The sequence below is a fragment of the Leptodactylus fuscus genome, chromosome 2, assembly GCF_031893055.1.
Source record: "Leptodactylus fuscus isolate aLepFus1 chromosome 2, aLepFus1.hap2, whole genome shotgun sequence".
In the NCBI taxonomy this organism is placed as follows: domain Eukaryota; kingdom Metazoa; phylum Chordata; class Amphibia; order Anura; family Leptodactylidae; genus Leptodactylus; species Leptodactylus fuscus.
In genome coordinates, this window is record NC_134266.1 from 131,023,896 (window position 1) to 131,044,607 (window position 20,712).

Below are 20,712 nucleotides of genomic sequence, written 5' to 3' on the forward strand. Positions count from 1 at the left end.
TCCCTTTATGACCACAATGTACCCAACATCTGATGGCTACTTTCAGCAGGATAATGCGCCATGTCATAAAGCTGGAATCATCTCAGACTGGTTTCTTGAACATGACAATGAGTTCACTGTACTCCAATGGCCTCCACAGTCACCAGATCTCAATCCAATAGAGCATCTTTGGGATGTGGTGGAACGGGAGATTCGCATCATGGATGTGCAGCCGACAAATCTGCGGCAACTGTGTGATGCCATCATGTCAATATGGACCAAAATCTCTGAGGAATGCTTCCAGCACCTTGTTGAATCTATGCCATGAAGAATTGAGGCAGTTCTGAAGGCAAAAGGGGGTCCAACCCGTTACTAGCATGGTGTACCTAATAAAGTGGCTGGTGAGTGTATATTGACATTATACAGAAGAAATAAATAGTTGTGTTTCTATTGTGGATTTGTGGTCTCCATCTGGTAAAATTAAGCTGAAGAACAGACTAAAATACAGTAAGTAAACTAGTACAGTAGGTCCTGTTTTACTGGCTAAATATTTCCTATCATTGATTTTTCCAATTTTGAGTCGACATGGAGTGCCAGCAGATAACCACTTGGTGGCGACATAATCCAGTGAAGAGTTATAAAACACTTGCTGTAATGGTGATATGAGCATGCCCAGAAAGTGAGCCCAGTGAGGCCAGGAAGTGTAAGGCTGTAGATAACTTATTGCTGAAGTTTAGACTGCAATATTTCCTGGAATCCTACCCGGTGACAGGTAAAGTCGCCATCGCTCTGGTTTTAAATAACATGTCTCAAATATATATGTATTATTGCATTGTGCATATGAGCTGCTGTCCTAGTATGTTATCTATGTTTGCTAACTGTCCCCTCCTGGCTTTTGAATGTAATTTCGCCTGTCATTCATTTATTCATAGGGTGGCAGGATGCCTGAACATGAGTGAAAGTAGTTCCAAATGTATCATTCTGCACCCTTTTTCTTATTAATATGGTGTGAAAGTCTTGTGGGCCCCAGTACAAACTTTTGTCCCCCTAGCTCATCCCTCCAGCAAATTCCTAATAGTGATGATAAGGGTGTTAAGGAGTTTAATCAACCTTAGTGTGGTTAGGCCTGTGATGGCAAACCTATGGCATGCATGCCAGAGAGGGAACGCAGAGCCCTCTCTGCTGGCACGCCTACTGTCACCCAGATAGATCACTAACGGGGAATCTGGAATACCGTGGGGGGGCTACTGTGGAGTGTATAATACTCTGTGGGGGCTACTATGGAGCGTATAATACTGCGTGGGGGGCATACTGTGGATCATAATACTGTGGGGGGGGAGTACTGTGGAGCATATAATACTTTGTGGGAAGGCGTACTGTGGAATATATAATACTGTGTGGGGGACTACTGTGGATCATAATACTGTGGGGGGGAGTACTGTGGAGCATATAATACTTTGTGGGAAGGCATACTGTGGAATATATAATACTATGTGGGGGACTACTGTGAAGCATATAATACCATGTAGGGGGCCTACTGTGGAGCGTATAATACCATGGGGGGGCCTACTGTGGAGCATATAAAACTGTCTGGGCCAACTTGAAGCATATAATACTGTGTGGGGGCCTACTGTGGAGCATATAATAGTGTCTGGGGCCACTGTGGAACATATAATACTGTCTGGGGGCCAAGGGAGCATATAATACGGTCTGAGGGCCACTGTAGGGCAGATTGTACTGTGTTCTGTGTTAGGGGCTCCTTCACTATTTATATCACACAGTATCTGTTTTATAGCAGATGTGATATGTGATATTAGTACAGGCTATAATAAAATTGCATGGTCACTATTAAACAAATTCTGTGTGATGTAAATAGTGAACATTAATTGTTCAAAAGTACCAAATGCAGAAACGTTTACCTTTCAGTACAAGATCTGTAAAACCCCATTCACAAAACTGTAATTTGTGGGTCCACAACTATCTTCAATTGTGGATCCACACAGTTTTATGGTTAAATTGCAGTTTGCGATGATTAGGTGGGTTTTGGATTGCAGTTTGGGCACTCTGTCTCTAAAAGGTACTCCATCACTGAGTTAGGGTAATCTGTGGTTCTCCTTAGTTTATGGGCCAGATGGAAGCTGCAATCTCAATACTGATGTCAGTGCTTATGGGCCCCCTAAGGTTTCTGGGCCCTGGTGCGACTGCTCCCTCTGCACCGCCCCAAGCTACACCCCTATCCATAATATCAAAGCTGATGTGTATATACACCAATTTTTTAGTCTAGTTTAGTTTAGTCAATTATTTTATTATCACTCTTAGGCTGGTTTTCCACATTCCAGCAACAGCACACGAAACTGTGTGGTTGGAAACCCAGGCTTACCAGCACTCCTTTTCTAGATATTTTCTCCCGGCTCTCATCTCTCCCTGTGTACACATATCACACAGTGCTCAGTGAACTTCCACAGTGCACCCGAGGCTAATTAGCATATCAACAAAAGCGGGCTAATTAAAAAACGGCTGAGAGGATTAACAAATTAAAGGTATGTGTGGAATAGCGTGTCTAAAGGCTATTCAAATAAAAGCTTGATAGAATCCCTTTAACCCCTTCTCGACATCCGCCGTAATACTACAGCGGACGCCAGGTGTTTAACTATGGCGGCCGCTCGGGGGCAGCCACCATAGCTGCCGGGTGTCTACTGTTTTACACAGTAGACACCCAGCGCTGATGCCCCAGGTCAGTGCCCGCACTGATCGGAGGCATTAAGCCCCTCCGGCGCTGACTGAGGTGACATTTTCCCGGCGCCGCATGGGCGCCGCCATTTTGCCGGTGATCGCTGGCGCCTGGAGCATGCTCCAGGGCCAACGTCACGTTGGCATGAGAGCTGGGAGCCTTGTAAAGGCTCCCTGGCCAGTCCGCAATGATTTTCTTTTGCAGGCTGCTCTATGCAGCCTGCAAAAGAAATGAGAATTTTTTGCAATGTATTACAATGTATTAACATTGTAATGCATTGCATTAGTGATCAGACCCCTGGGGTTCAAGACCCCTAGGGGGCTAATAAATGCAATTAAATAAATAAATAAAAATAATTAAAAAGTATTAAAAATTCAACTCAACCCCCTTTCCCTAGAACACATATAAAAGTACTTAAATACAGTGAAACACATACATGTTAGGTATCCCTGTGTCCAAAATCGCCTGCTCTACAAATCTATAAAAATATTTTTCCTGTACGGTAAACACCGTAGTGGGAAAAAAAGTCAAAAGTGCCAAACCGCTTTTCACTGTTTTGCCTCTGATAAAAATTTGAATAAAAAATGATCAAAGCAATAGCAATTCCCCAAAATAGTATAACTAAAAAGTACACCCGGCCCCGCAAAAAAAAGACACCCTATACATCCCCATACACGGAAGTATAAAAAAGTTGCGAGTGTTAGAATATGGCAACTTTTAGAAAAAAAAATTTTGGCACAGTTTTGGATTTTTGTTAAGGGGTATATATAAATATATATAAATATATAATAATATAATAATATAATAATAATAAATATTATAATTATAATAATAATATAAATAAAACCATATAAATTTGGTATTCCTTGGAATCGTAACGAAACACAAAACAGAGGACATGTCATTTTGGCTGCACAGTGAACGCCATAAAAATGAAGCCCATAAGAAAATCGCACAAATGCATTTTTTCTTCAACCCCCCCATTCTGAATTTTTTTCCAGCTTCCTAGTACATTGTACAGAAATTGACGGCATCATGAAGAAAAATTTGTCCCGCAAAGATTAAGACCTCATATGCCTCTGAGAGCGGAGAAATAAAAAGTTATGGGGTTTGGAAGGAGGGGAGTCCAAAAAGAAAAACAAAAATCAAACTATGCCGTCGGCGGGAAGGGGTTAAGGGTGCAGTGCCATTACCAATTTTGTGTTGTTTTTGACTTCAGTGACATAGATCCTATTGTATTCAAAGTCATGAATGCAGTTGTGAGCCTACATGCCATCTTTTCCACGTTTTGTGTAATTCGGTAACAGTACAGAGATCTGCTGTGTATAACTACAGCCTTTTAATATTTTATTTTCTTGTCAGATTCATATGTACTCTGACTGGAATAAAATCTGCATATGTCTTACATGAAATTGGAAGTATATAGAGGTACACTAGTAATGAAACTGTAATAGAGCTGTGTGTAAGAGCCCTGTTTGCCTAGATAAGAATCAAAGGTGAGTTCTATGTTACTGTCCTCAATAAAGTAATGTTATTGCCTGTCGTTGAAAGGTGAAGGATTTCCACATCTGTTATCTTATTTCATCTAGGTTTTCTAATGTGGTATTCATAGTTAGTTGTACTTCTATGGGGAAAATAGAGCATAAGTGTTACTAAAACTTATCAACAACTCCTGGTAGTATTTAATACATTTTGTAAATAAAAATGAACAAATTTTAACTTTTTTTGAAATCCTGCATTTTATTTTTGTTTTAATTTTCTCATTTTTCCTCTGTTGATAGCTTAACTCCATACATGGCTTCTCACTACAGTACGGGTGTGTACAGGCCCATTAAGCTCTTCAACCTATTCCAGACATATCACCAGATGAAAACACAGTTGGAATTGGGAACATCTGCAGCTGCTTATAAATATTCCAATCCCAACTATCTGTTCAACTGGATATACCTCTGGAAATTTCACAACTAGAACTGTGATCTTGGGAATGTATGAAAGCTGATTATTAGAGATGAGCGAGTACTGTTCGGATCAGCCGATCCGAACAGCACGCTCCATAGAAATAAATGGATGCACCTGGTACTTCCGCTTTGACGGCGGCCGGCCACTTAACCCCCCCGCGTGCCGGCTACGTCCATTCATTTCTATGCGAGCGTGCTGTTCGGATCGACTGATCCAAACAGTACTCGCTCATCTCTACTGATTATCTTTTTCGTCAGTTTCCCTACATTACACAAGAGCCTGTACACCTCTATAGTCCAGTAGTGAGTAGTGTACTGTATAGCTCTCAATAGAGAAGCAATGAAAAGAATAATTAAATGTATTTTTGCGGAAAGGAACCAAAATAAATTTATAAACTATATTACAAAATGTATTATTAATACAAATATTGACTGAACATTAAAAGCTGTTTGAACGTTTAGATATGCTTTTAAGCTAACTTTCGCTCTCATATCAGGTATATCATTGATAAAGGGATTAGCAACCCCGTTTTAGGAGAAGGTCTCATGTAGCGAGCAGCAGCGCTTTCCACAGAAAACTCTGCGGCCTTTCTGCTTCATTTATACCTATAGGGAAATCTCTGGCGTTTCCATAGGTATAATTGACATGCTGTGATTTCCAAAATCACAACAGTTTTGGAAATGTGTGTCCGCAGTGTGTCTGCTTGGCATATTTTTCCCACGATGTGTGTATTGGCATATTTATTCAATAATGGGCAGCCCTATAATTTCAGTTTGCATACTATGAGCGGCATTATAAAGGTACTGAACATTTTGATGTCTGGTTCCGCCACAGATTGTGATGGTGAACGATCTAGCAACATTCCCCCTAATTAAAAAACAAAGCGATATTCCTGTCATCTATTAAGAGGATGACAGGAATGAGCTGATTGTAAAGAAAGGCCGGACTACGAGGCCCTGCCATAGGAGGTAGGTCTCATGACAGGGCTGACTGTAGTGAACAGGAGATGAAAGGGTTAAGAGCTACAGCCGTTACAGGAGAAAGAAAAGGGGAGGGGGACTAAAGAGGGGGAGTATAAAAAGGAAGAGCGGGAAAGTGCTCGCCAGTCAGGAGAGAGACAGGGAGAGAGCGACAGCCCCCACCCACCCTCCCCAAAAATTTTATAAAGGAATTTATGCAGGGAATATTGTCACAGTGGCTAGGCGGGGGGGGGAGGGGGGTTCCTCGAAGTTGGCAGTGTGTGGTAAATGGTTGGGATGGGGGGGGGCCCCGTGGGAGGGGATGGACTCCCTATAGCCATTAGGAAATTGAGACAGATTGTGGAATTAGTTGGAGGCTCAGCATCAAAGAGATATCAAATAGTGCCCCCGAGCTAGTGGAACGGCTGGGGGTAATACTCACTGGTGCTATGGAATTTGATGTTGGTCATTGGGACCACAAGGAATTTTAGGCTTCGAGGACCTCCTTCGTCAATTAGGTTTACAGGGTATCTGGTTAAGGGGATAGACGCATGTGGCATCTGTGAGAATGTTATAGGTTGGTTTAGGTTGGCAATTTTATGTTATAAAGTTTATTTTGTTAAATTTATTTTAATAAAGTGGCTGCTGTGGCCGATTTAATCCACTTTTGTCTCCTGTCTTTAAAAAGAGAACGACTAGGCATGGCCCTTGTCATGTTTTTGGAAGAAGTAGCTGTAAGTGGCTAGCAGAAACTTGACATTTTTATCTGAGACTGATAATAATGATCTATCCTTAGGATAGGTCATTACTTTAAAATCAGTGGGGGACACATTCCCTGCCCCATTACCTGTTTTTAGAACAGTTTGCAGTGCTCAGCTGTGCCATTGCAGCTTAGCTTCGAATCAGATGAATGGGAGCTGCAGTAGCAATGCTAGGCCACTGCCCTGTTTTGAAGGCCTCTGCTTCTGACTCTGTACACACTGCTAAAACAGCTGATCAGCAAGGAGTCCTGAATATCAGACTTCTGCTATCTAATGTTAATTGTCAGTCTTAGACAGCCCTTATCAGAGGGGATCGGGAAGGAAAATGGCGAAATTTTAATAAAATCACAACACAATATCCTGATATGTCATGATAGACCAAAACATTTGCCAATGTGACTAAGAATTTGCAAATGGCATCTAGACTATTTAGTCTTGTCCTAATTGGCGGCTAGCGCTGCCACCACTTTTGGACTCTTTAAGGGCTAGTTCACACAGGGGCAAAGAGGCTGATTTTGATGGCGGATTTCGCCTCAAAATCAGCCTCCATACAATGGTGGTCTATGTAGACTACTAGTTTTTTTTTTTTCTGCTAGCAAAAAAAAAGAAGCGACATGACTTTTCTTCAGGCGTTTTCCACCTGAAGAAAGCAATAGTAGTGAATGGGAGGCGAAAAACGCGCATTTGCAAAAAAACGTGCGGGAAAAAAATGTGACACGTTTTTTGCAGCCCATTCACTTTATGGGAGGAGAAAACCGCCTTTTTGAAGCGGTTTTTACAAAAAAAAGATGAAGACGAAGTTGCGGGCAAAGACACATAGACAAACAATATACAAAATACTCAAGTGCAAAACTGGACAATTCTTATAGGTCTACACAAACAAAAAATGAAATATACCCATGCGAAGCTGGGTCCTCCTGTTAGTAATGTATATTTCTTACAATCATGTATTAAATTAAATGGCCATTAGCTTTTCAACTAGCATATAAAAATATTAAATGCCCCTTGTCAGGAATCTGCCTTGCAACTTTTGTGTCTCTGTAATATGTGCTGGTTAAAATATATTTATACATATTACATCATCCTGATGCAAGACATGTTGTGTAATATCCTTTCTCAGAAAAACCAGCACAATATTTATGATTGAGGAAGGTAAAAGTTGCTTGTGTAGAGTTGTTAAGATGTCTAGATACAAAGATATCAGGCTCGGAGCCACAAGTGAGTTAAGCTAGCAAAGGTGATTGATGGTTTTAAGATTAGGGCTCTGTGTAGGACAATCAAATTCTTCAACCCCAAACTTCCCCAATCATGCCTTTATGGACCTTTCTTTGTGTAGTGGGGCACAGACATGGTGGAACCGAAATGGGCCTTCCTTAAACTGTTCACCCAAAGTTAGATGCCAACATCACGTACACAGAGAAAGACACAATACAAATTGGTTACTGCATGGCAGACAGACTTCAGTTTGAACCTAACATCATGGTATGCAGCAGCCTACAATGTAAGAGTTTCATTGTCTTGTGGGTGGGTGAGTGAAATATACTGTAAACCCTTGCAGCTATGTTTAAGTCTAAGGCCCCATGGGATGTGCCGCAGCAATAAAGCGCTGCAGTAAAAACCGCGACTGAAACACATCGCAGTTCTTCCTGCTGCACTTTAAACAGAAAATATGCAGATGTTTCCTCTGCGGACTTTCTGTTTCATTTATACCTATGAAGAAACCGCTGGTGTTTCCGTAGGTATAATTGACATGCTGTGATTTCCAAAACCGCAAATTAGGCATGGGATTTGCTAGAATCCCATCCACTTTGCCCGTACTGTAAAACACCGCAATTTTCCTGCCAATCGCGGCATTTCCATCCCGTGGGGCCCCAGCCTAAAAGTTGAGTGAAAAGTCTTCAAAAAGGATACTCAAAGAATATTTTTTGCTTTGATGTTAAAATGTTCACATACATGACAATATAGAGCATAAAACTGTAAATGCTATTATAATCTATTTGTAATATATTCGCTTTTCAAAGTTATGACATCATTACATGATGATTATGTGGTGTCCATAGTGACATCACGTGATGTAACTTCAGCAGTGATTGGTGTCATTATGAGAAAAAATGTTATCATGGTTGCCGTCTGTCATGTGACACCACTTTACTGCTCTGAACAGTTATAATGTGAACAGGGTGCACATACTTGAGTGTGGGGAAATATTAAATACTGTAGAATATTGTAGTGAATATAACTGTAGTTATAATCCGGGTGCGGTGCGTGTAGTTTAGTCTGGGGAATTTAAAATCCTTTAGAAGTGAGTATGCTACCAGCTTTATAATTTTTGAGTAGGGGACATCTTTATTGGATTTTCTCTATTATTGTAAAACCCATTTTGATTAGAGATGAGCGAATGGAAGCACCTGCGATGCTGACTTTGCCGGCGGCCGGCCGGTGTCACAGGTGCTTGCATTCATTTCTATGGGAGCGTGCTGTTCGGATCGGCTGATCCGAACAGTGTTCGCTCATCTCTAAAAAATTTTGATGTCTTTCTTGGCTAATAGAGCTGATCTATGTTTTTTTTATTTTAATTTTAAGAACCAAAACCGGTATGATGCATACCTACAAAAACATTAGATCTCCACATACCACTGTTATATTCATATAGCAATGACTTTAGCCAATGGTGGGAGGGCTGGCTAGACATTTCATGAGCAGTCGTTTGTTTGGTAATTTTAACCACAAAGAGGAAGAATAACTGGAATAACATCAGTATTACTTAACTATCAGTAATCTGTAAGAAGAATGTTTTTAGGAACTAGAAACCGTATTGAAATATGAAGCAATTTTTAAAGTTAGAAAGGTTGTTCCTTAACACCCCTTAAAGAGGACCTTTCATGTCCTCGGTCACATGCGGTTTTATATACTTCTAGAAAGTGGTTCAGCTTTCCGGTTATGTGGCCCGGTGGAAGAGATATTGGTGCGTTACCTAGAGCTCTTCACTGTCAGAAGGGCGTTTCTGACAGTCTAACTGGGAATGCCCCTCCTGACAGTATTGTATGTAGCGCTATACTGTGAGGGGGCGTTCTTTACCACCCAGCGTTGATGTCATGGCTGGGCGGTAAGGAAGCCCCCTAACAGTATAGCACTGTACACCAGGCATGTCAAACATGCGGCCCGCAAAAGTCTCAAACTTTGTCCCTAAACTTTAGAGACAAAGTTTGAGACTTTTGTGCAGGCCGCAGATGTACAAGGAAAGTGAGCGGTGGATTGGGGCGGCCCTGCTGGTCACAGCGCTGCTCCAGCGGCCGCCCCTCACCCTTCGCAGAGAGCAGGTCTCCCTGCCTGCTCTCTGCCTGCTCCGCTCCGCCCCCTCCTCCCTCCACTCCGCCCCCTCCACCCTCCGCCCCGCCCCCTGGTGGGGGGTTGGGCTTTTTGATGTCTGTCTGGCCCTTCCTTGGGCTTGAGGACTGTTTTTTTTCCCACCCACCTTGTAATTCTTTCACTTGGGGGTTAATTGGAGCATTACAGTCTGTAGTGCTCCTATTAACCCCCAAGTGCAAGAATTGCAAGTCCTCACGCCCAAGGAAGGGCCAAACATCCAGAAGCCCCCCTCCCCCAGCCCCCCCTTCCCCAGCACTCCAACCCTTCCCCAGCACTCCAACACAATAATGGTGTCTCCCAGTTTTAACTGAGGTGCCATTTTACCGGCAATTGCAGGCACCCGGAGCAAGATTCGGAGCCTGCGTGCATTTTTATGGCAGCCGGGAGCCTTGTGAGGCTCCAGCCTGTCATTCTATACTTTCTATTGTAGGCTACTCTATGTAGCCTGCAATAGAAATGCCGGATTTTTGCAATGCATGGTATTAGTGATCAGTCCCCTAGGCCCTAGCCATTAGCTGCTGTGTGCGGCCCTCGCAACAACCTCTTGTTACTCATGTGGCCCTCGGGGTACCCTGAGTTTGACATGCCTGCTGTACACAGTACTGTCAGGAGGGGCGTTCATAGTTAGACTGACAATGAAGAGCTCTTGGTAATGGCACCGATAACTCTTCCACATAATGGAAAAGCTGAAAGCGAAAGCTGTTATGTTGCACAAATTGACATCATAACCATGAACAGTATACATTCTAGGCATCTAATTGAAATTGTTGTTCCATCTAGTTGTACAGCTGTTAGTTGTTTATGGCAGTTTTTTTTTCAATATGGTTACTTATTTGTTGTTTTGTTTCAGTCAGGATGCTGCCCATAGTGGACCACCTGCTAGATATGCTACATTTGGAGCGCACACCCTTCAGAGTTTATACAGTCACTGCTTTACTTGTGCTCTTTGCCAGCGTCATTGTCCGTGCTCTCCTGAAGATGGCGCTCTACATCCAGGCATATGCAACAAATGCCAGAAGACTTCGATGTTTTCCAGAGCCTCCAAGGCGCAGCTGGATTTTTGGACACTTGGGAATGGTAAGCTAATAGGGTAAAAAGGTATAACTAAGAAGACAACTGCAGTAAAGTAAACCTATATATATAGTGTGTGTGTGTGTGTGTGTGTGTGTGTGTGTGTGTGTGTGTGTGTGTGTGTGTGTGTGTGTGTGTGTGTGTGTAAATTGGCTTCTCTTGTGGTTGTCAGCATGATTTAGCACCAGATACAGTAAAACATAATTTCCCGTACTGACCACAATAAAAAGGCGTATTGGTGATTATCTAAGGGCGACATCTCAGCACAATTTATAGCTTCTTCATAGATTCACTGGGGCAAATGTGACTGATAAGTCAGGAATTCATTACAAGGTTTATTGTATTATAACTTTGTTGTTGTAAATTAAGGATTTATCTATTCTAATGTGTAATGTGCTCACAATGTGTATACTAATGATTTTGCATCATGTTTTCTTACATGCAGTTCTGAATGGTGATTGTAATTGTGTAACAAATACCTTACCTGCTGTGAACTTTGTCAAGTTTAGAAATACCAGTGTTAGTTTCTGCTACCACCTTTGGTAAATTTGCATACATAGCAGGGAGTGACAAGCCTGACATGTACCACAGGCCATCAAAGAACTTTTTTCTGTAATATTAAACCTAGCGATAATAGAATAGAATAGAATAAAATGGATGACCTGTCTGCACTCAGTATGGCAGCAATGAAATGAACCAGTGCTTTTAAAATGCAGTCAGTCCAAACTTACGGTAACTTCTAGTGCTGCTTTTCCAGATAAGAACAGTATGCTTTTTTAACTGTAATAAGCTAGTGGCCACCAAATTGAAAACATCTGGTTTACTGGCATAGTGCGCTACTAACTGTTAGAAAAAAAAAAAAAGTATGTCGTTTTTGTTTTAACCCTGTCTCCTATAGATGATATCACAGAGAAAGGGTATTTTGTACATTCAGTCATCTAGTTTTGATCTGTGATTTCTTGAGCATATATACTATTTGTGACTCCTATCCGCATGCAAGCAGCACTTTTCTCTCTGCATTTTTCGTGCGAAACCATACGGACACTATTATAGTCTATGGGGTCCGTGTGTTTCTTTAGGTAACCGCTTTTTTATGCAGATTAGGTTTCCATTCGGGGGTCCCCAAACAAATGAGAACCGTGCCTAATATTCCCCTATGAATTACAAACCTGTTAGTGCTCAGAATATCCATGTATTCATACAAGTCCTTTAGGCATTACACATATGTTGTGGTACCCATGACTACATACCTCCTATTTTAAATGTTTTGGGGTTATTCTGCATGTAAAAAGCATTTGCCTAATGCTGAAATTGCTGTTCTACTTTCTATTAACACTCCTCTCTAAAACAGCAGTGTGCTTCTCTTAGGGCCCTTTCACACAGCGTACCGTAAGCACGCCGCTCATTTAGACCCGTACACGCGAGCGCTTCAAAACACATCCCATTCACTTCAATGGGAGCACACGTAAAGCCGGCTTTACACGTGCTCCCATTGAAGTGAATGGGATGTGTTTTGAAGCGCTCACGTGTACGGGTCTAAATGAGCGGCGCGCTTACGCCGTGTGAAGGAGCCCTTAGGGTCAGTGCACTCTGAGTTTTTTGGCACTGATTTTGACGCTGAATCCGCCTCAAAATCAGCCTCTAAAAAAGCCTCCCAATAGAACTCTTTTGGGAGGCTTTTTTGGAGGCTAATTTTGAGACAGATTCAGCGTCAAAATCAGTGCTAAAAAACTCAGCGTGCACTGACCCTCAATAAGACAGTAAGCGCAATATACAAGCCTTATTAACTATATGTTTGTGCTGCATAAATGTACTAATAATTAGAGGTGAGCAAAACATTTTGTAATGAACTGGATTGGCCCGAGTATTCCAAATTGTACAGTTTTTAATGACTTGGGATTCATCTTGCATGAACTAAAATATCCACTGCAAGTAGATGATACTGGGAACACTGACAGGAATGGGACTTGAACCGGTCATACCCAAAATGAATCCTGAGGGGTTCACCCATCTTTACTAATACAGCATTTCTCCCAAAATAATAGCTCATATGTGCTCATATACGGATATTTTCTGATACTCTACAAAATATTTTACTTGTTCAATCAGTAGTTTTTGCAAACCTAGTCAGCCATATTAAATACTTCAGAAAATTGTGTTTGGTCTTGACAATTGGTCAATTGAACTACAATAAGAAAGAACCTGCGACATGACAGGGAATGCTATAATACAGTGTCCAATAGACTGTTCTTGCTCAGGAGCTACAAATTTGTAGTTTGTCACTTTTAATATCTTTCTGTCCTAACTTCTTCCTGCTTGTTGCTTCAGTGTAACCTTGCATTATGCCTATCATTGCTTGTAGTTTCTTCCAAATGAAGAAGGACTCCAGGAAGTAAGCAAGCGGGTCGGCACTTTTACTCACTATCTCAAGACCTGGATGGGACCAACCATCCCTTTAATATCACTCATTCATCCGGATTCTCTCAAACCTGTTGTTGCTGCTTCAGGTATTGTATTTGGGTTCTTCCTAGAAACATCCAGTCTTCTTCAGTAGCTAATGGTTTAAACAGTGTTGTTCTCCTAATTACATTAATAATGTTTTAGTAAGTAAGGAAAAATTTGCCAATCATAAATCAATAAAATTAATATTTGATATACTGAGCTTAAAGGGGATATCCACTTTCAGATCAATATTGAGAGACAAATTTTATTGACTGTATCATAAAAAGTTGTACAGTTTTCCGTTATACTTTCTGTATCAATTCCTCAAAGTTTTCTAGATCTCTGCCTGCTGTCATTCATTTTGCTTACCTCTAGAGCAGGGGTCCTCAAACTTTACAAACAGGGGGCCAGTTCACTGTCCCTCAAACCACTGGAGGGCCGAAATCTAGTTTAAAAAAATTTAAGATTATATGCTCCACAGTAGCTCCCCCACAGTATTATACGCTCCACAGTATGCCCCCCCACACACACACAGTATTATATGCTGCTCAGTACGCCCCCTCACTCACAATATTATATGCCCCTCAGTACGACCCCCACACACACACAGTATTATCTGCTCCTTAGTACGCCCCCCACACAGTATAATCTGCTCCTTAGTACGCCCCCAAACACAGTATAATCTGCTCTTCAGTACACCCCCACACGGTATTATATGCTCCTCAGTATGCCCCCCCACACGCTATTATATGTTCCTCAGTACACCCCCACTGTATTATTTGCTCCACAGTACGCCCAACACCCCACTGTATTATATACTCCTCAGTATGCCCCCCCACTCACTATTATATGCTCTTCAGTACGCCCCTACTGTATTATTTGCCCACCCCTCTGTATTATATGCTCCTTAGTACACCCCACACCCACACTATTATATGCTCCTCAGTACACCCCCCATTGTATTATTTGCTCCACAGTATGCCCCCCACATGCTATTATTTGCTCCTCAGTACGCCCTCACCCCACTGTATTATATGCTCCTCAGTACACCCCCCACCCCACTGTATTATATGCTTCTCAGTATGCCCCCCCACACTATTATATGCTTCTCAGTACGCCCCCACCCCACTGTATTATATGCTCCACAGCACGCCCCCACACTTTATGATATGGTCCTCAGTACACCCCCACTGTGTTATATGGTCCTCAGTACGCTTCCCCCCCAAACTTTATCATATGCTCCCCAGTACATATGTACCCCCTGCCTTACAAACACACTCACTCTATCAAACTTACCCACGAAGAGCCGCCCATGCGTCCTCCTTCAGACTGCAGGCGTAATGACTAACGTCATTGCGCCTGCGTAAGGACAGAGGACACTCTCTGCCGTCATTGTAGGCCGCGCGACCGCGGCCTACACTGACAGCTTTCAGTTGTATGTGCATTTGCACATACAAATGAAGGCAGCGATCCACTCACTAACGGGGAATCCTGGATTCCCCATTAGTGAACAATCCAGACGACGGCGCGCGGGCTACGTGCGGTGGGCCGAACAAATGTCCTCGGCAGGCCGCATGTAGCCCGCGGGCTGTAGTTTGAGGACCCCTGCTCTAGTGGATGAAATTCTTACCATGGTCATGTGATAGACACAGGTGCACAGCTGTTATAGTCACAGCTCATTATAGTAATAAGACATCTGCCCGGTAACAAGCTGTGCACCTGTGTATATGACGTGACCATGGACCTTAAATCACATGACCATGGTCAGAATTTTATCCACTAGAGGTAAGTAGAATGAATGACAGCAAATGGAGATCTAGAAAACTGTGAGGAATTGATACAGAAAGTGTATTGGAAAACTTGTATAACTTATTGGATAAATTGTATAACTTTTTATTATATTGGTGTGAAAGTGGCCAACCCTTTTTTTTATTCTGCTAACCGTTTTATAATGAAGATGTATACAAGATGGCTTATACTGGTTGTACGGTATGTGAAGTGGAAACAGTGCCAGCGTCGACAAACCAGGCAAGCGCCGAGGCTCCTGCCGCTGGTATTTTTCAGTCTTCGTTTTTGACTCCCCATCTTCCAAACCCCATAACTTTATTTTATTATTAAAATAATTAATAATAAATTTTATTAATTAATGTTTACAAGGCTAAGGGTGGGTTCACACCTTCGCCCGATCTCCGCTTTCAGGTTTCTGTCTTCTGCCGAGAGAAACTGGACTTTGACGGAAACCTGGCATTCAGTTTTCAAACCCAATCACTTGAATGGGTTTGCAAAGTGACCGCTGTGAGCATCTTCCGCCTCTCTGTGGCAAAACCGTGTTTTTTTAAACCGGATACAAAGTTGTTTTTGTTTTGTTTTGTTTTTTTGCTTTTACACTTTTTTGTTGGTTATATAATCTGAATCCATGTCATGTCTTATTTTATATTGAAGGGTCATGTGACCCTTATGGGATGTGGGAATTGGTATTTATTTGTGTAAAGTGTGAAGCTAGTCTGCTACTGTCCAATAAACTGCTAGCTTTACTATACAGGGGCTTATCCCTAACTGGTAATACCCACATGGCTAACTACTACACTTCCAGAAGGAGTAACAGAGGAACTGCAAAACACAGCTACCTCAGAATTTTTTTTATTTCTTAGTGAATGCAGGTATTTACAAAAAAAACAGACATGTCAGGTGGTGTACAAGGCATGATGAATCAGCCTCTTGTGATCTATGTATTGTCAAGGAAAGCACAGAATACCATATAGGCAGGAGTCAGACTAAATTTTTTTTTCAATAAAGTAAATGGATATCCCTGAGATTCCATAGACTTGAACAGAAAGCAATCTAGAAAGTTAAGCATCAGCATCAAATTTTAGATGCATTGGCTACCTGGCTCTTTTTGTTTTTCTGTAAGACTAGTATCACATATCCATCACAGTGACAAAAACACAGAAAGTAAGCTGGACACTGATTCAGTACAAGACAGATCCCAAAGGAGCCAAACAGATCCCAGTGACTAAAATACTAAAATTGGTGTGCCAGGTACTTGTTATATTGCAAGATGACAGCCTGCAGCTTGCATCCCTTTTTCATTCAGGATTTTTGACCGAATCTGTGATGGAGACTCCTACCTAACCTTTGATACAGATGTGAACCTAGCCTAACTTACTACAGTTCTTTGAAAATCCAGCATTGAGGATCTATTTTATTTTTTTTATCTTATGTCTTAGTGGATGAGAATAAGGTAATGAATGATGGAATGGCTAAATGTTTTTATGTTTTTTTTTACATAATCAGTGCTAGTTATTGCTCATACAGACCTTCTTACATCATGGAAAATGTTGCAGTTAAGCCATTTCTTCCTTGTATTAAAGGGACTGCTCAGAATTAGAAAAGAATGGCTACTTTCTTCTAAAAACTCTGCCAAACCTGTCTACAGGCTGTGTGTATTCTGAGGGTGAGTTCACACGGAGTAAAGCGCCGCGTGATGTATACGCCGCGTGATGTATACGCCGCGCTATTTTGCGGCCGTGATTTTGCGGCCGCAAAATAACGCCGCGTCTACGATCCTCACTCCCATTGAAATGAATGGGAGCTTTTGTGGAGCGCAATCTGCCGACACGTGTATACGTGCCAGATTGCGCTCCACTTTCCTCCGTGTGAACTCACCCTTACAGTGCATCTTTATTATTCTACTAGAATTTGGCAGCCTTGCTGTTCCAATATTGTACAAATGTGTACAGTAAGTAAATAACATAGAGAGCTACCCATGATGGCTTCTATCTACAAATATGGCCCTCCTTAGAAAGTAAAAAGCTGGTGATATTTAGTTACTCTGGATCCTGTAGTGTAAATTTGTAGCCTGGTTCCTAGAATCTACATGACCTTACACTATTAGGGTGCATGCACACTACGTAACGCCGGGCGTGTATGAGAGCCGTACACGCCGGCGTTACAGCAGGGCTGCCGAACACTTCCCATTCACTTCAATGGGAGCGCTCGTAAACGCCGCTGTTACGAGCGCTCCCATTGAAGTGAATGGGAAGTGTTCGGCAGTCTGCTGTAATGCCGGCGTGTACGGCTCTCATACACGCCCGGCGTTACGTAGTGTGCATGCACCCTTAGTTGATTATATTTCTGTTATAATTGCTCTCATGAAAACCTCTTAAAATGATTTATATAATATCTGCATTATATCTTAAATAATAATAATATGTATTACGGTATATATATTTCAGTTACATCTAGGATTTATATCTTATCTTTGGCTTTCAAATCATTATCAGATATGGGATTTGTTGTCTGTATTGCTTGTTCCTTTTTTACTTGGTAATCTAAAAGAGTAAGGTATAACAAATATGTTAGGAATTGACACTGTCCGTCATTCTGCAGCTTTTTCTAAGGAACTTGATGGCCTTAACACATTCCCATCAATAATTCCATTTATTTCAGATTTCTTACTACTTTTGACTTTCTGGTTTATAAAATCCAGACAAGAAATCCCATATCTGTTCATCCTAATTCCTTGCTGCCAACAATCTGATTGTAACTTCCCATCACTCTAGATTAGGAGTACAGAAGAAGGATTGCAGGTGGCGAACAAATTGGTGAAGCGTTACATCTATGGCTGCTCCTGGTGGTTTAGTCTTTATTATCCCATCGTCAGACTTTTCCATCCTAATTACATTAAGCCTGTGCTTCAGGTTCCAGGTAGTCAATCCTCTCTGTAGTTTCTGTTCTCTGCTTCAATAGCGTGTACTTTGCTTTGCACCTGCCAATAAAACCGAGAAGCTGCTTTTTCGCAAACAATGCAGCTTTTCCACGTATAAACTTACAGTTTTAGTTACCGGGCATTGAAATATCTTTTGGGATATTTATCCAGTATTTCCTGGTGAATTCTGCCTATGCTTTAAGGTGGAGAACACACAAGAATTCTCTAGGTCAGTCGTCTATTTGTGTCGTGGCTATATTACATCTTCCATATGCCATAAGACATTGCTAAAACTAGTTAGGCTGTATTCTCAGACCCTATTCACATCTGTGATCACAACCTGCGAACTCCATAGACTATAATGGGGTCTGTGTGGATTCCACTCAGTTTCTGCACAAAACATGCTAGAGAAAAGTCCTCCAAGCAGCAAGTTTTTCTCCACATGATTTGTGCGGAAACCAAGTGGAAACCAAACAGATCTCTTTAAAGTCTATGGGGTCCGTAGATTTCCCAGGTAACCACTTTTTAATGTGTATAGGTTTCCTTTCAGGGGGTCCCCAAGCGGACTTCCCAAATGGAAACCCAAATGCAAAGGTGAACCGGGCCTCATCCACTTCAGTGGACCTGTTCAACAAATGAGAACCCACTAAATATATCCATAGACTCAAGTGATAAAAACCGACCTTTGGAACTCCACCAGGCAGGTATTCATCATTATACCATTTTCTTTACCATAGGAAAGCATCTGCTGCCTACTCATATACTGGGCATCTACAAAAAAAGAGTATACCACGTTGTCTGATTTCTGCCTAGCAAAGTCATCTTTCATTCTTTCATTATTAGTTCTTGCGTCAACATACAGATATTTCACTGATCTGTGAGATTTAGTTTCTCAATGACAGATCTGTACCGCAAAAATCAGGGTTTCCTACTGAATACAATACACTTTAACCTTATTTTTGCTAGTGTCTAATAGACAATGCTATCTTTGTTTTTCATATACAGTGAGTAAAGGAGATGGGCAACCAGAGGTAGGACCAGTTACACTGCTTGGTGTATATATCATTTAGGGCCTCTAATTCTTAGCAGAAGAGACAAGATGGTGATCTAGGAGCACAATTTGGTTTGTGCTGTGAAGTTTTATTTGCCCACTTAAAACACCATCAGGCACTGAGCCAGGGGCTACTTTATTCCATCATATGTCTATCACATTTCTTCCCACCTGTAGGCAGATGGATGTGAGGCAAACTTTTACTGTGATAGCTTGTTATGTTGCTTTGTGAGATTACTGGCTTTCAGAAAAATAAACCATCTCTTCAGCTATAGCTGTTTATGCTGCCTGGCTTTTTGTTGTTAAAGGCTAAGACCACACATAACAAAACGGTGGGAAAAAAATTGGAGTGAAACCACAGCAGAAGAAAAAATGCACCAAAAACAATTTCAGGGAAAATGATGTAGACGTAAAATTTTTGAAAACACTGGGGCATATTTATCAATACTGCCAAACTTTAGCATGGTCATAGGCTGCTTTCACACGGCCAGTGATTTTGTTCAGTGATTGTGAGCCAAAATCAGGAGAGGAGACTACAAAGAGATCAGGTATAATAGAAATATTTGTACCTGTTCTGTACAGTCTCCACTCCTAGTTTTGGCTAACAATCACTGATGAAAATCACTGACCAAACACTGACTGTGTGAAAGCAGCCTAAAACTGTGAATCCCGTTAATATTTTTAGACATATTTACAAATCTGTTGTACGGAGCTTCATAAATCTGTCTTACCTTCCAACATACCAAAATTTAGTCTCACTCTTTGATTCAACAAAATTCTGGCTATTTTTTCCCAACAAACCAAAAATTTGTCTCCATTGCCTGTAGAATAAGATTCTGTCTCAAATGAATCTTCAGCTTAAACGTAGTCTACTTTGCAAATGCGCCATATTCGTACTTTTCTGTTTTATAAATGTGTTGTAACATTAGACACTTTTAAACCGTGCTCATTCTGGTTCACATTTTTCAAACATGTCGAGTCAGTTGTATTTTTCTGTTCATTCTGGTGCACATCGTTCATAAATATGTCGGAAATTATTTGCACCATAGTTTTTGGCGCAACTGTAGTTATAAAAGTGTTCTATTGATAAATATGCTCCACTGCATTTTTGCGACGTGTGGCCTCAGTCTAAAACTGTATTTGTCTCTTTTTTTTCTTCTGTGTGTCTATAGCCACTACATGACGTATGCAATGTACTGTTACTCTATTATAGGGGTTGTCCAGGCAAAATTTGACAACCCCTTTAACTTTCAAGTCAGCTAGGGACAGTGAAAAAATAAAACAAATTCATACTCACCTGTCCCCATTGCTCCGGTGTCCTTCCTGCACAGTGTGGTCCTTCTGCTCCAGCATTTTCTCAAAGTCAAACTGCTCTCTGGTTGTGACGTCACGGATCCCTTCCACTGAGGTTGCTGATTGGTCTCAGGGGTCACATAACCGCTGAGGCCAATCAGTGGCTTCAGCAGGTCTCAGGAAGAGACCTGTGATGTCACAGGTAGTGACATTGCATGTGACTACTGAGGCCAATCAGCAACTACAGCATAACTCAGGAAGAGACCTGTTTAGCAGAAGGACTGGAACGCGTCAGCAGGACATCGGGGGAGTTGAGTATAATATTTTTTTTTATTTTTTCACCACCCTGGCTGATATAAAAGTTAAAGGTGTTGTCCATTTATGCGTGG

The 20,712-nt window shown here is 41.5% G+C and overlaps 1 protein-coding gene across 1 annotated transcript in view; it reads left to right on the forward strand.

Annotated features, from left to right (window-relative positions):
• The first annotated feature begins 686 nt into the window (after positions 1-686).
• Positions 687-20,712, forward strand: part of CYP4F22 (cytochrome P450 family 4 subfamily F member 22) — a 36,251-nt gene continuing 16,225 nt past the window's right edge. Inside the window, exons 1-3 of the mRNA XM_075264624.1 lie at positions 687-751; positions 10,609-10,835; positions 13,192-13,336. Coding sequence (XP_075120725.1) covers positions 10,614-10,835; positions 13,192-13,336 — 367 coding nt within the window. The 5' untranslated portion in view covers positions 687-751; positions 10,609-10,613. The remainder of the gene's footprint in view (positions 752-10,608; positions 10,836-13,191; positions 13,337-20,712) is intronic.